General features: G+C 35.8%; 1 protein-coding gene across 1 annotated transcript; it reads right to left on the reverse strand.

The window, feature by feature from the left end:
* Positions 1 to 7,948: 7,948 nt before the first annotated feature.
* Positions 7,949 to 10,163, reverse strand: LOC108953861 (2-alkenal reductase (NADP(+)-dependent)-like). The gene is made up of 5 exons (XM_039303010.1): positions 9,893 to 10,163; positions 9,495 to 9,672; positions 8,929 to 9,095; positions 8,736 to 8,818; positions 7,949 to 8,621 (listed from the first exon to the last, which is right to left on the reverse strand). Exons 1-5 carry the CDS (start codon positions 10,118 to 10,120, stop codon positions 8,243 to 8,245), a joined length of 1,035 nt encoding a protein of 344 aa, XP_039158944.1. The 5' UTR covers positions 10,121 to 10,163; the 3' UTR covers positions 7,949 to 8,242.
* Between the last annotated feature and the right edge of the window lie 2,087 nt (positions 10,164 to 12,250).

Raw genomic sequence — 12,250 nt, forward strand, 5'->3', positions numbered from 1 at the left:
CATTAGTGTTGGTTATGCCACATTGCTGGCCAAAATTAGCTAGAAGAACTATATTAGCAAATCATCAAAAAATTTATGAATAAATTGGCCAAATTGAAGTATTTATGATTAAATTGGTACTCGTATAATATATTTAACACTTTTTTTTTTTTGAAATTTGTATGGATTATGGCTCAAAGTTAGTTTCCACTATTTTGAAATTCGACCCACGAATTACAAGTAATCATGCGCGATACTAAGCAAAGTCCAAATCGGGCTCTTGTCAACAAGATCATGAGTAACGCAAAAAATATATATTAACTTCTCAAAAAATTTCTTTTTCTTATTGAAGATGAAGTCTATGTTGATGTCAGAAAAGTGCTCATAGTTTCTTGCATACAAATATTATGTTGTTGAATTTGGTCTGGTGTGCACAGTTAGTGCGCTTAATATGTACGAAACTTGCAAGAGACACAAAGTGCACCGAGAGCCACAATTCAAGAGATTCGAGAGTCTAAGAAAATTCCTCTTTTGCAAACGATTTTTGTGGGTTCCTGCTGCATTTTAAAAAAAAAAACACTTATAAGTGAGTATGGCTGAATAACTGTAACTTTATCCTTCTTGATTATTGTGGATTTATCTCTTTGATCTCTCCTAGTAGATTAGGCTTATAATCAAACCACATAAATCTGTTATTTTTGGATTTTATCTAATGCAGTTTATATCTTATTTTGGGTATGCGTGTTTCATAGAAATCTTCTCGATGGAAGAATATATTTTCGCAAAAATCATTTTCTAAGGAAATTGCTTGTCTTTAGTTATTTGATGGTGTTCTTGAAGGCGAGACAAAATTATTTTCAATGTTTAAACCTAACTTTAAGAAATTAAGCACAATGTTATAATTATGGTTTGCTCCTAATATGAGATACCAAAGTGATATCCAAATCATTGTCTAAAATATTACTGATGTTTAGAGTATAAAATTTTATGGATTTTTATTATCAAAATAATGCAACCTAAAAAAAGTACGCCCAAGAAGAAAATGCAAATAATTAACAAACTTTTTTAATCGATGTTTAAACCTAACTTTAAGAAATTAAGCTCAATGTTATAATTATGGTTTGCTCTAATATGAGATACCAAAGTGATATTCAAATCATTGTCTAAAATATTACTGATGTTTGGAGTATAAAATTTTATGGATTTTTATTATCAAAATAATGCAACCTAAAAAAAGTACGCCCAAGAAGAAAATGCAAATAATAAACAAAATTAATCGATCAGTACTCTTTCGAACCAAAAAAAAAAAAATCAATCAGTGCTCATAAAACTTTACGTGAAAATAGATTTCCATTCCAAAAAATTAATCAAAGAGGGATACACAATAAAAATCCAAACTGGAAAGGAAAAAAAAAAAAAAAAAAAGAGGAAAAAGAAAGGTCATCGTAAAATTAAAGACAAGAACATCCTAAATTGGCATTTCCACGGACACCTCTTGTATCATCCTTCTAAAATATGCATCATACAGCCGAGTGACAAATAACCAAATAACAATTTAGTCTGACAGAGATGCAACAAATTGAGCAATTGAAGCTAATTCTAGTATCAATTTGAAGAGGAGATGAAACAATTTTGAGAGTTTGAGGTGAAGAAAAGAAAGGATGGAGATTGAAGACTAGTAGGGACAGAGGGTGAACAGAGCACGCTTGTAGAAAATGAGTTTGAAAAAACCGATTTCTTCTTTTTAGGATAGATAAGTCATTTTCATGGATGTTGAGTATTGTTTTTTGTTCTTGCCTGAAAAGTTTTTTCAATAGATTATCCACTTTCAACAAATCAAACGTGTTGACCTTTAGAAAATCATTTCATGGAAGTCCTTTCCATAAAAACGATGACACCCTCCAAATTGCTTCCATTCTTCACATTTTCACGCTAGTCAAAACAGTTCGATCTTAAAAAAAAAAAAAAAAAATGTTGAGCAGCACGGCATCAGTTTGATCTCTCTCTCTCTCTCTCTCTCTCTCTCTCTCTCTGTGGATTTGACTGGTGAGACACATGGCCAAATATTGCACGTGTACTTATAGGGAAGATGGGTGATGAAATATGCAGTCGCCGGTGACGTGTGCCCGTGTGTCATCGGCAGCATGTCTTACGTGTGCCGTTGTGTCATCCGTGGAATAGTATTCCAATTGGGAGATGCTAGCCTAACGGCCACCGTCATCCAAGATGATGACGGTGGATTGTAGGCCGCAATTTCCATTCCAAAGAAATGGGCAACCGGTTGAGATCTAAACAATATATTATTATATTTGCTAATCTTAATTAATTCAACAAGGAAACTAGATAATAAAAAACAATACATACGATGAAATGAAGGTTTTGTTTTCTTATTTTATTTAAGGAATAATATAACCATCGTTCCTTTATTTTTGTCTGAAAATCAAAATCAAAATCATTCTTCTTTCTTTAACTTTTTTTTTTTTTAAATCGTCCCTCAACTTTTAAGAAAATGTTGATTGTACAGCCCTTCCATTATAATTTTTCCCTTACTGATCGATTTTTGTTGACATGGATTATAGAATTAATCATATAGATGCTGGTGAATATATGTATCACGCTGAAATACATATGTCATGTCATGATTTTTTGAAAATTATTATAAGTCAAAAAGGCACCATATCAAAAATTAAAAAAAAAAAAAAAAAAAATCAAAATTGAGAGAGAGAAAGAGATGGAGGATCATCGTCATAGCTAGGAGCTCAAGCTCTAAGCTTGCAGCAACCATGGTCACGGCGGCCACAACCACTAGAGTTTCAAATTGTGAAGCTTGAGATCATGGCTACTCGAGATAAGCTCATGGTCATGGTGGCTCAACTGGTTGTTGTAAATGGTTACAAATCATAGTTTTTGTATTATTATGGATGTTTTGTGGGTTTTCTTCAAGTTTATCATTTTCTTTTATTATACACAAAGTTAAGAAATTTTACTTTGAGGGATTAAAGGAAATCCCGATGACTGAGATTTCATTCCAAATTTCCCAAAGAAACAAGATGAACCATTTGTCTTGTTCCCTTTACTTATACTATTAACTTATTTGCTCTTTCAAAGAACTTTTTATAGCACTTTATGCTTCATATTTGATGAAGTGGCATGTCCAATAATGCTTAAGCATGTATAAATTACTCCACCTTTCACCTACCCTTAAAACCTACCTTAACACTTTTTTCTTTGGAAGAAGTACATCCTAGGTGCCAAAACTTGGCACAAATTGATACTTAAGTGCCAAAAGTTAGGAAATTGACACTTAAGTGTCATCTCCACTGAATCCCGCAAAAAATCTTACGTGATAATTTATTATTATTTTTATCGCATACGTGGCTCGTTAGAGAGTTGACTCAGCAAAGAAACGCAAAAACGACGTTGTTTTAAAGTAGATTTGAATTTTAATATAAAACAAATTTAATTAAATTATAAAAATTAATTAAAAATAAATAAACAAATAAATAAAAAAAATTTAAAAAAGGGGAAGGGAGGAAGAAGGCGACTAAGGGCTGAGCCCTTCGCCGCCATTGCCTCCTTGTCGTCGCCGAGGAAGGCCCGGCGAGCGAGGTGGGGGAGGTTGGCTAGGGATCGATGACCTTGGGCTGACGATGGCGAGGGCTTGCGAGCCCTCCCCCAGATCTAGGGCGAGGGTCGCGACCCTCCCCCAAATCCAGCAAGGGTAGGTGGCTCTTGCTCAAACAAGCCAAGGGCCCCTACTAGCTAGGGGTCACCCCAACAGGTGACCATTATTTGCTGTTTTGTTGAACTCCAAATGTTACAATAAGTGCACATTCGTCTATTTCAATAATTTAATTATATTATTTATATTTGTGTTTTTTCTCTGTGTTTATCTTTTATATTATATTTATTATCATATAATTTTTTTCTAATGAGTGTTTCTTATTTATGTTTGATTGTCAGGGAGAAAAATATCAATTTCACTCCTTCTCGTATAGTTCTTTATTTAAAATTAAACAAATATATTTAGTTGTTAATACCATTCAAAGTCAAACAAAAATATTCAAATTATGCGTAAGAAAATATAAAATTGTATCTTGAGTTTGAGTTGGTGAAAGAAATATTAAGAAATCCATTTTCTTACTGGGATCAGGATCCATCAGACCATGTAGTTTTGTGGACTGGTTTGTTTGGCTTTTTCGGTTTGGTCAAAGGAGATGTCTGGTTGTTTGACTCCTATACGTAGCAACACAAGAGAGAAAGCCATAAAACAAATGGAGGCGGTGAAAAGGTCTTTGTCAGAGTAAAGAAAACAAAGTAAAATATAGTTTTTTTTTTTTTTTTTTTTTCTTTCACGAGGGCTTGGATACAAAAGAATTTTGTTGTGTGAATTTTATATCCAGGTTGAGTTGTCGCACTTACTAATAATTTAGGTGTGGGAAATATTGGAGCGTGTTCATGATTGTAACTTCGATTCTCTAATTATAATGAATTATTTACTGCTAGTTCTTCCTGTGAAGAAAGTACTGATACTCAAACTGAATCACGTAATTCATTCATGTCTTTTATTTTTCTTGTTTATTTCTTTGGTAATTTCACATTGATTTAAATTGCAAAATCTTGTTAGTTTCCTCATTAATTTTACAATGGGAAGTTTGGTGTCTATACATTTTAAAGAGATTGTGTGGTCTTTATACATGCAATGCACGTAACATTCTACTAGCAATTTGAATAGGGATCATTACCAAAAAAGTATTAAATTTATTGTTCAAATATCAATTTAGTTTAAAACTTTTAATTTAGCCAATTTAATCATTTTTTTTTTACGATTTGTCAATGTAATCATGCCGACCAATTTTGGCTAGTAATTACTAACGTGGACGAAGATTGTCGTATGTGGTATGGTCGATGCTTGATGTAGACAACTTTTTTTTGGTGATATTTTAATTTTTTTTAAATTTTCTCCCCCCTCCCTTTGCCAATTGCCATGGTCAACAATCAGCCATAGTCGAGGGCTGGTGAGGGCAAGCCTCACATGAGTTCCATGAGATCAGCCCTTGTTTGACCCTTGCTTATCACTAGTTGCCTGTGATTGCCAAGGCCTAACAACAGGCAAGCAAGAAGGAAATAAAAAAAAAAGAAAAAAAAGGAAAATTTCAAATAAACTATATATATTTAGAAAAATATAACAAATGCAAAAAGTTGATTACATTAGTGTTGGCTATGCCGCATTGCTGGCCAAAATTAGCTAGAAGAATTATATTAGCAAATCATCAAAAAAAATTATGAATAAATTGGCTAAATGTAAGTATTTAGGATTGAATTAGTATCCGTATAATATATTTATCATTTTTTTTTGGAAATTTGTATGGATTATGGCTCAAAGTTAGTTCCTACTATTTTGAAATTTGAGCCACGGATTACAAGTAATCATGCTCGATATTAAGGAAAGTCCAAATCGGACTCTTGTCAACAAGATCATGAGTAACGCAAATAATATCTATTACCTTCTCAAAAAAATTCTTTTTCTTATTTAAGATGAAGTCTATGTTAATGTCTGAAAAGTGCTCATAGTTTCTTGTATACACATATTATGTTGTTGAATTTGGTCGGGTGTGCATAGTTAGTGCGCTTAATTTGTACGAAACTTACAAGAGACACAAAGTGCACCGAGAGCGACAATCCAAGAGATTCGAGATTATAAGATAATTCCTCTTTTGCAAACGATTTTTGTGGGTTCCTGCTGAATAAAAAAAAAACAAAAAAAACAAAAAACTTATAAGTGAGCATGACTGAGTAACTATAACTTTATTTTCCTTGATTATTGTGGATTTATCTAGTTGATCTCTCCTGTTAGATTAGGCATATAATCAAATCATGTAAATCTGTTATTTTTCAATTTTATCTATGCAATTTATATCTTAATTAGGGTATGCGTGTTTCATAGAAATCTTCTAGATGGAAGAATATATTTTTGCAAATATCATTTTTTAAGGAAATTGCTTGTCTTTAGTTATTTGATGGTGCTCTTGAAGGCGAGACAAAATCATTTTCGATGTTTAAACCTAACTTTAAGAAATTAAGCTCAATGTTATAATTATGGTTTGCTCCTAATATGAGATACCAAAGTGATATCCAAATCATTGTCTAAAATATTACTAATGTTTGGAGTGTAAAGTTTAATGGATTTTTATTATCACCAATAATGTAACCTACAAAAGTACGCCCAAAAGAAAATGCAAATAATTAACAAACTTAATAGATCAGTACTCTTTCGAACCGAAAAAAAAAAAAAAAATCAATCAATGCTCATAAAACTTTACGTGAAAATAGATTTCCATTCCAAAAAATTAATCAAAGAGGGATACACAATAAAAATCAAACTGGAAAGAAAAAAAGAGAAAAAAGAAAGGTCATCGTAAAATTAAAGACAAGAACATCCTAAATTGGCATTTCCACGGACACCTCTTGTATCATCCTTCTAAAATATGCATCATACAGCCGAGTGACAAATAACCAAATAACAATTTAGTCTGACAAAGATGCAACAAATTGAGCAATTGAAGCTAATTCTAGGGTGCGTTTGTTTCATGGAAAACTTAATGATAAAGGAAAATGCTTTCCGGGAAAACATTTTCCAAGAATATGCTTTGTTTTCCTTTGTTTGGCGATGTATAATTGAAAATGTTTTTTGCTGTTTTGATCCCATTAAAAAATAATTTCACACTTCATCACAGGAAAAAAAAAAAAGAATGTTTAATTTAAAAAACTTCAAATTTTTAATATTGTTGTTTTTTATTTACTTTTATTTTCTATTTTTTATTATCTTTCTTTTTATTTCTTTTCTTTTTATTTTTCTCTTTTCCTTCTTCTTGTCCTTCACTCCTCAACTTCCTCATGCCATCCCTTATGCTTCCTCTGGCGTTTGTTCCTAATTGGCTTACAAAGGGTGAGCTCCAATCACGCTAGAGGCGGCAAGCTCGCCAGTGGCCTCTAGAGGTTGTGAGCTCGCCCAATTTGGCGATGCTTAAGCCTCATCGCTGAAGGCCACGAGCACACCCGATCTAGCGAGGCTTGAGGCTCATCGGCCTTGGGCAAGCTCAAGCCTTGTTGTCGAAGGCCATGAGATCGCTCGATCTGGGTGAGACCCGAGCTCACTGGCTGTCCTTGTGGCCGATGATGAGTGAAGAAGAAGCAAAAAGAAAAAGGAAGAAAAGAAAAAAAAAAGAAGCAAATTAGAATTTTTATTTTTGTTTTAAATTTTGTTTCCAAATTTTAATTTTAAAAAAATCAATTTCAATTTTTTTAAATATATTTTTATAAGAATAATTGTTTGTAAACCAAGCATCAAATCTAAGCTTTGGTAGATTCGGAAAACGTTTTCCGGTCCATTCAAAGGGGAAATCATTTTCCTGAATTTAAGCTTTGCTAGGAAACATTTTTCGTTGACTAGGAAAATGTTTTCTATTGACTTATTTTCCTAAGCAATCCAAACACCGGAAAAATGAGGAAAATGTTTTCCCCGAAAATGTATTTCGTGAAACAAACGCATCCTAGTATCAATTTGAAGAGGAGATGAAACAGTTTTGAGAGTTTGCTGTGAAGAAAAGAAAGGATAGAGAGTGAAGACTAGTAGGGACAGAGGGAGAACAGAGCACGCTTGTAGAAAATGAGTTTGAAAAAACCGATTTCTTCTTTTTAGGATAGAGAAGTCATTTTCCTGGATGTTGAGTATTGTTTTTTTTTTCTTGCCTGAAAAGTTTTTTCAATAGATTATCCACTTTCAACAAATCAAACGTGTTGACCTTTAGAAAATCATTTCATGGAAGTCCTTTCCATAAAAACAATGACACCCTCCAAATTGCTTCGATTCTTCACATTTTCACGCTAGTCAAAACAGTTCGATCTTTCAAACCAGTTCATTTAAAGGCGACGGCACGGTAAGGGATGATCCATTTACATCGACATCTTAGAGAGGCACAGAATGAAATTTTATACCAATAGATTCAGCAAAGAACATATCCTCCGAAAGCATAACAGAGCATTCGCACCCAAAAGTGCAGTAAGCGGGAAACTATTAGCTTCTGTTTCCCCACCATTGCTACCAGAAAACAACCCCATGCCCCTTCTTATACGAGACACGTTTGCACTCAAATGTACTTTGTATCATAGCGGCAATGCAATGACAAACGGAAAACAACTCCTTTCGAAAGCACGAGGCAGAATGAGACTATGTTGATGAAAAAAAGTACAGAAAGCTGACTCATTTGCGAGAAACCACGACCACCTGTTTCCCAATGTTGCGACCGGAGAACACCCCAACAAGAGCTGCTGGACCGTTCTCGAGCCCTTCCGCGATGTCTTCCATGTATGCAATCTTCCCCTCTCTGATCTGAGGCAATACCATCTCCAGGAACTTCGGGTAGAGATGATAGAAATCGGACACTGAGAAACCTTCCATCCGAACCCGCTTCCAGATAAGGTTTATCAAGTTGTGTACGCCTTCGTGTTGCTCGAGGTTGTACTGTGAGATCATTCCGCATACTGTGATTCGGCCATGAAGTTTCATATTGGGCAGCACGGCATCAAGCATCTTTCCGCCGACATTTTCGAAGTAGATATCGATCCCCTCAGGGAAGCATCTAAACATTCAAGACAGAAAAAAGTCAACTCTAGTCGGCTTTGGAATGGGTACATATTGAATATTTTGTACATAAGTAATGTGCTCAATCATCGTTACTTTATTCTTGGTTCACCTTTTCAGTGCTGCATCCAGATCCAGTTCCTCCTTGTAGTTGAAAGCATCATCGAATCCAAACTTGTTCTTCAGCAAATCAACCTTTTCCCAAACATAACAGCAAGCGAGCATTTTAAGTAAAGATAAAATCTGGAAGAGACTATTAAGCAATTACTATCCAAGGAAAAACTAGACAAATGTGAGATGATTACCTTCTCTTTTCTACCGGCGCTGCCAACAACATAACAACCAAACAACTTTGCAAACTGGCCGACAAGCTGACCAACAGCTCCTGATGCCGCCGATATGAAAACAGTATCTCCTTTCTTGGGAGAGCATACCTCGAAAAACCCAGCATAAGCCGTCATACCTGGCATACCTGGAAAGTTTGGATTTATACAAATTAGACGAGTTTCAAGATTTGCTGAAGCATAGGAGGAGGAGTGTAATGCCATGGCAAATCTCAAATGATCCGATTTAATTGACCGAAGGTGATGCCCCTGACAAATGGATGAGAAACAATCAATTTACACGCTTCTCTCAACACGAAAGAGCTGTACAGTGCTCCATTGTTGAGATAATTCAACGAGGGCATACAGCACTTAAACAAGGAAGATCCCCCCAAGTAAAATTCAAAGGAAGCACGCTTTTTCCTTGCATAGCTGGAGGCTGTCCGTACTTGAGAACCAAACAGACAGAACAAAGTATCTTAACGATTCAATGCTCCTCATTATTTAACTCTGAAAGAGATATTGCACCAGATGATTAAAGAGCATACCCAGAAGGCCGGTGTAGTAAGACAGAGGAACATCGGTGTGTTCGATCTTAAAGCAAGTCTCTGGCACAGTAATTAGACTATACTCCTCCCATCTAGTGATGCCCCAAACCAAGTCGCCTTTCTTGAAGTTTGGATGCCCAGATTCCAAAACTCTAGCTACTCCATATCCACGAACAGGCTGCATCGTTGTGTTAGATTCTTCAGAATATAAGCGCAACTACAATTAGCAAACTCGAATAGACTTTGAGCGAACAAGAAGGAAAGAGTATGCTTCCTTTGAATCTTACTTGTTGAATGTAATTGTCACAAATTTGAGTTTGGTTTATGCATGCGAGTTCATAACTTACTGTCGGCATCTTGTGTCGAGTAAATGTAACAAGAGAGATGGCGGTACTTACAGAGCCGAGCTGAGTGGAGAACCTGATGAGGTTGAGATTGTAGGGATCGCAGGCCAGGTACAAGTTCTTCACCATGATAGCCCCCGAATCCTTGTCGGCCTTCGGTCTCTCCGAGCTCGTCCTCACTTCCAAGTGGGTCTCTTTCAGGGAACCTTGTACCTTCTCTCTGTATATCACCTGTTTGTTCCTCATAACTTCCACTGAAACATTGCTGTTCTCCTTCTCCATTCTCTCTCTCTCTCTCTCTCTCTCTCTCTCTCTCTGTGGATTTGATTGGGGAGATACATGGCCAAATAGTGCACGTACTCTTATAGGGAAGACGGGCGATGAAATATGCAGACGTCGAAGACGTGTGCCTTTGCGTCATCGGCTTGTCTTACGTGTGCCGTTGTGTCATCCAAGATGACTACGGTGGATTGTGGGCGGCAATTTCCATTTCAAAGAAATGGGCAACCGGTTGAGATCTAAACAATATATTATTATATTTGCTAATCTTAGTTAATTCAACAAGGAAACTAGATAAATAAAAAAAAACGATAGATGCGATGAAATGAAGGTTTTGTTTTCTTATTTTATTTAAGGAATAATATAACCATCGTTCCTTTATTTTTGTCCAAAAATCAAAATCAAAATCATCCTTCTTTCTTTCTCTTAAAAAAAGAAAAAAAAAAACGTCCCTCTACTTTTTAGAAAATGTTGACGTACGGTCCTTCCATTAAAAATTTTCCCTTACTGATCGATTTTTGTTGACATGGATTCAAAATTAATGATATAGACGCTAGTGAATATACGTGTCACCCTGAAATATATGTCATGTCATGATTTATTGAAAATTATTATAAGTAAAAAAGGCACCACATCAAATAATATTAAACAACAGAAAAACCAAAGTTGAGAGAGAGAAAGATATGGAGGATCATCGTCGTAGCCATGAGTTCAAGCTCTAAGCTTGCAACAACCATGGTCGTGACGGCCACAGCCACTAGAGTTTCGAATTGTGAAGCTCGAGATCATGGCTGCTCGAGATAAGCTCACGGTCATGGTGGCTTAATTGGTGGTCCGAAATGATTACAAATCATAGTTTTTGTATTATTATGGATGTTTTGTGGGTTTTCTTTAAGTTTATCATTTCTATTATTTTATTTTTATTATACTCAAATTTAAGAAATTTTACTTTGAGGGATTAAAGGAAATCCGAGATTTCACTCCAAATTTCCCAAAGAAATAGGATAAACAATTTATCTTGTTCCCTTTACTTGTACTATTAACTTATTTGTTCTTTCAAAGAACTTTTTATAGCACTTTATGCTTCATATTTGATGAAGTGGCATGTCACATAATGCTCAAGCATGTATAAATTACTCCACCTTTCACCTGCCCTTAAAACCTACCTTAATACTTTTTCTTTGAAAGAAGTACACCCCAAGTGCTAAAATTTGGCACGAAAATGATACTTTAAGTGCAAAAATTGGGAAAGTGATAATTTTTTGAAAAGTGAAACACTTAATAAAAAAACGCAAAAACAACATCGTTTTGACGCGGATTTAAATTTTAATATAAAAATTAATTTAATTAATTTATAATTAAATAATTAAAAATAAATAAATATATTTTTTAAAGGGGTGGAAGGAAGAAGGCAGCTGAAGGGCCGAGCCCTCGTTGCCGCCGCCTCCCCACCGTCACTAGAAAGGGCCGACGAAAGTGGGAGGAGGGTTGGGCGGATCGCCGGGCCTTGGCCGGGGGCCGAACCCTAGGCGACCGGCAATAAGGACCCACAAACCCTTGCCCAGATCTTGAGCAAGGGTCGCCACCCTCCCCCAAATCTGGCAAGGGTCGGCAGCCCTCGCCCAGATTTAGGGCGAGGGTCATCGCCCTCCCCCAAATCCAGCAAGGGTCAACGACCTCGCTCGGCCAGGTGGTGGGGCCGATGACCCCAATCGACTCTCCCCTACCGTTGCCGGCCCTTCCCAACGATGACGAGGAGGTGGCGGTGGCGGTGGCGGTGGCGGTGGCAAAAGATCGCCAAAACGCCGCGTGCCTCCTCCCTCCCCCTTTTAAATTTTTTTTAAAAATGTTTTAAATGAATTTAGTTTTAAAATTAATTCAATTAATTTTTATATTAATTATTTACCACGTCAGAAGCAAAACAATGTCATTTTTACATTTGTCTAGCCACGTTAGCGTGACAAACGACATCATTTTGCACTTACCTCTTCGGAAAATCGCAATATCAGCATTTTTGCTGGATTTTCTTGTTGTTGGCACTTAAGTGATCTATTTTGCTCTTATTTTGGCACTTCAGTGTCCTCCTATGCCAAGTTTTGGCACTCAAACGCGCCCTAAATGTCAATTTTGTTT

Source organism: Eucalyptus grandis, chromosome 1 (assembly GCF_016545825.1).
Source record: "Eucalyptus grandis isolate ANBG69807.140 chromosome 1, ASM1654582v1, whole genome shotgun sequence".
Classification (NCBI taxonomy): Eukaryota; Viridiplantae; Streptophyta; class Magnoliopsida; order Myrtales; family Myrtaceae; genus Eucalyptus; species Eucalyptus grandis.

Bases quoted from the DNA above. Each gene is read 5' to 3' on its own strand.
- LOC108953861 (XM_039303010.1), bottom strand. From the start codon at position 10,120: ATGGAGAAGGAGAACAGCAATGTTTCAGTGGAAGTTATGAGGAACAAA. The intron at 9,673-9,892 runs GTAAGTACCGCC...ACAACGATGCAG, and splicing joins TCTCCACTCAGCTCGGCTCT to CCTGTTCGTGGATATGGAGT. The intron at 8,819-8,928 runs GTAATCATCTCA...GTTTGGGAAAAG, and splicing joins GCGCCGGTAGAAAAGAGAAG to GTTGATTTGCTGAAGAACAA.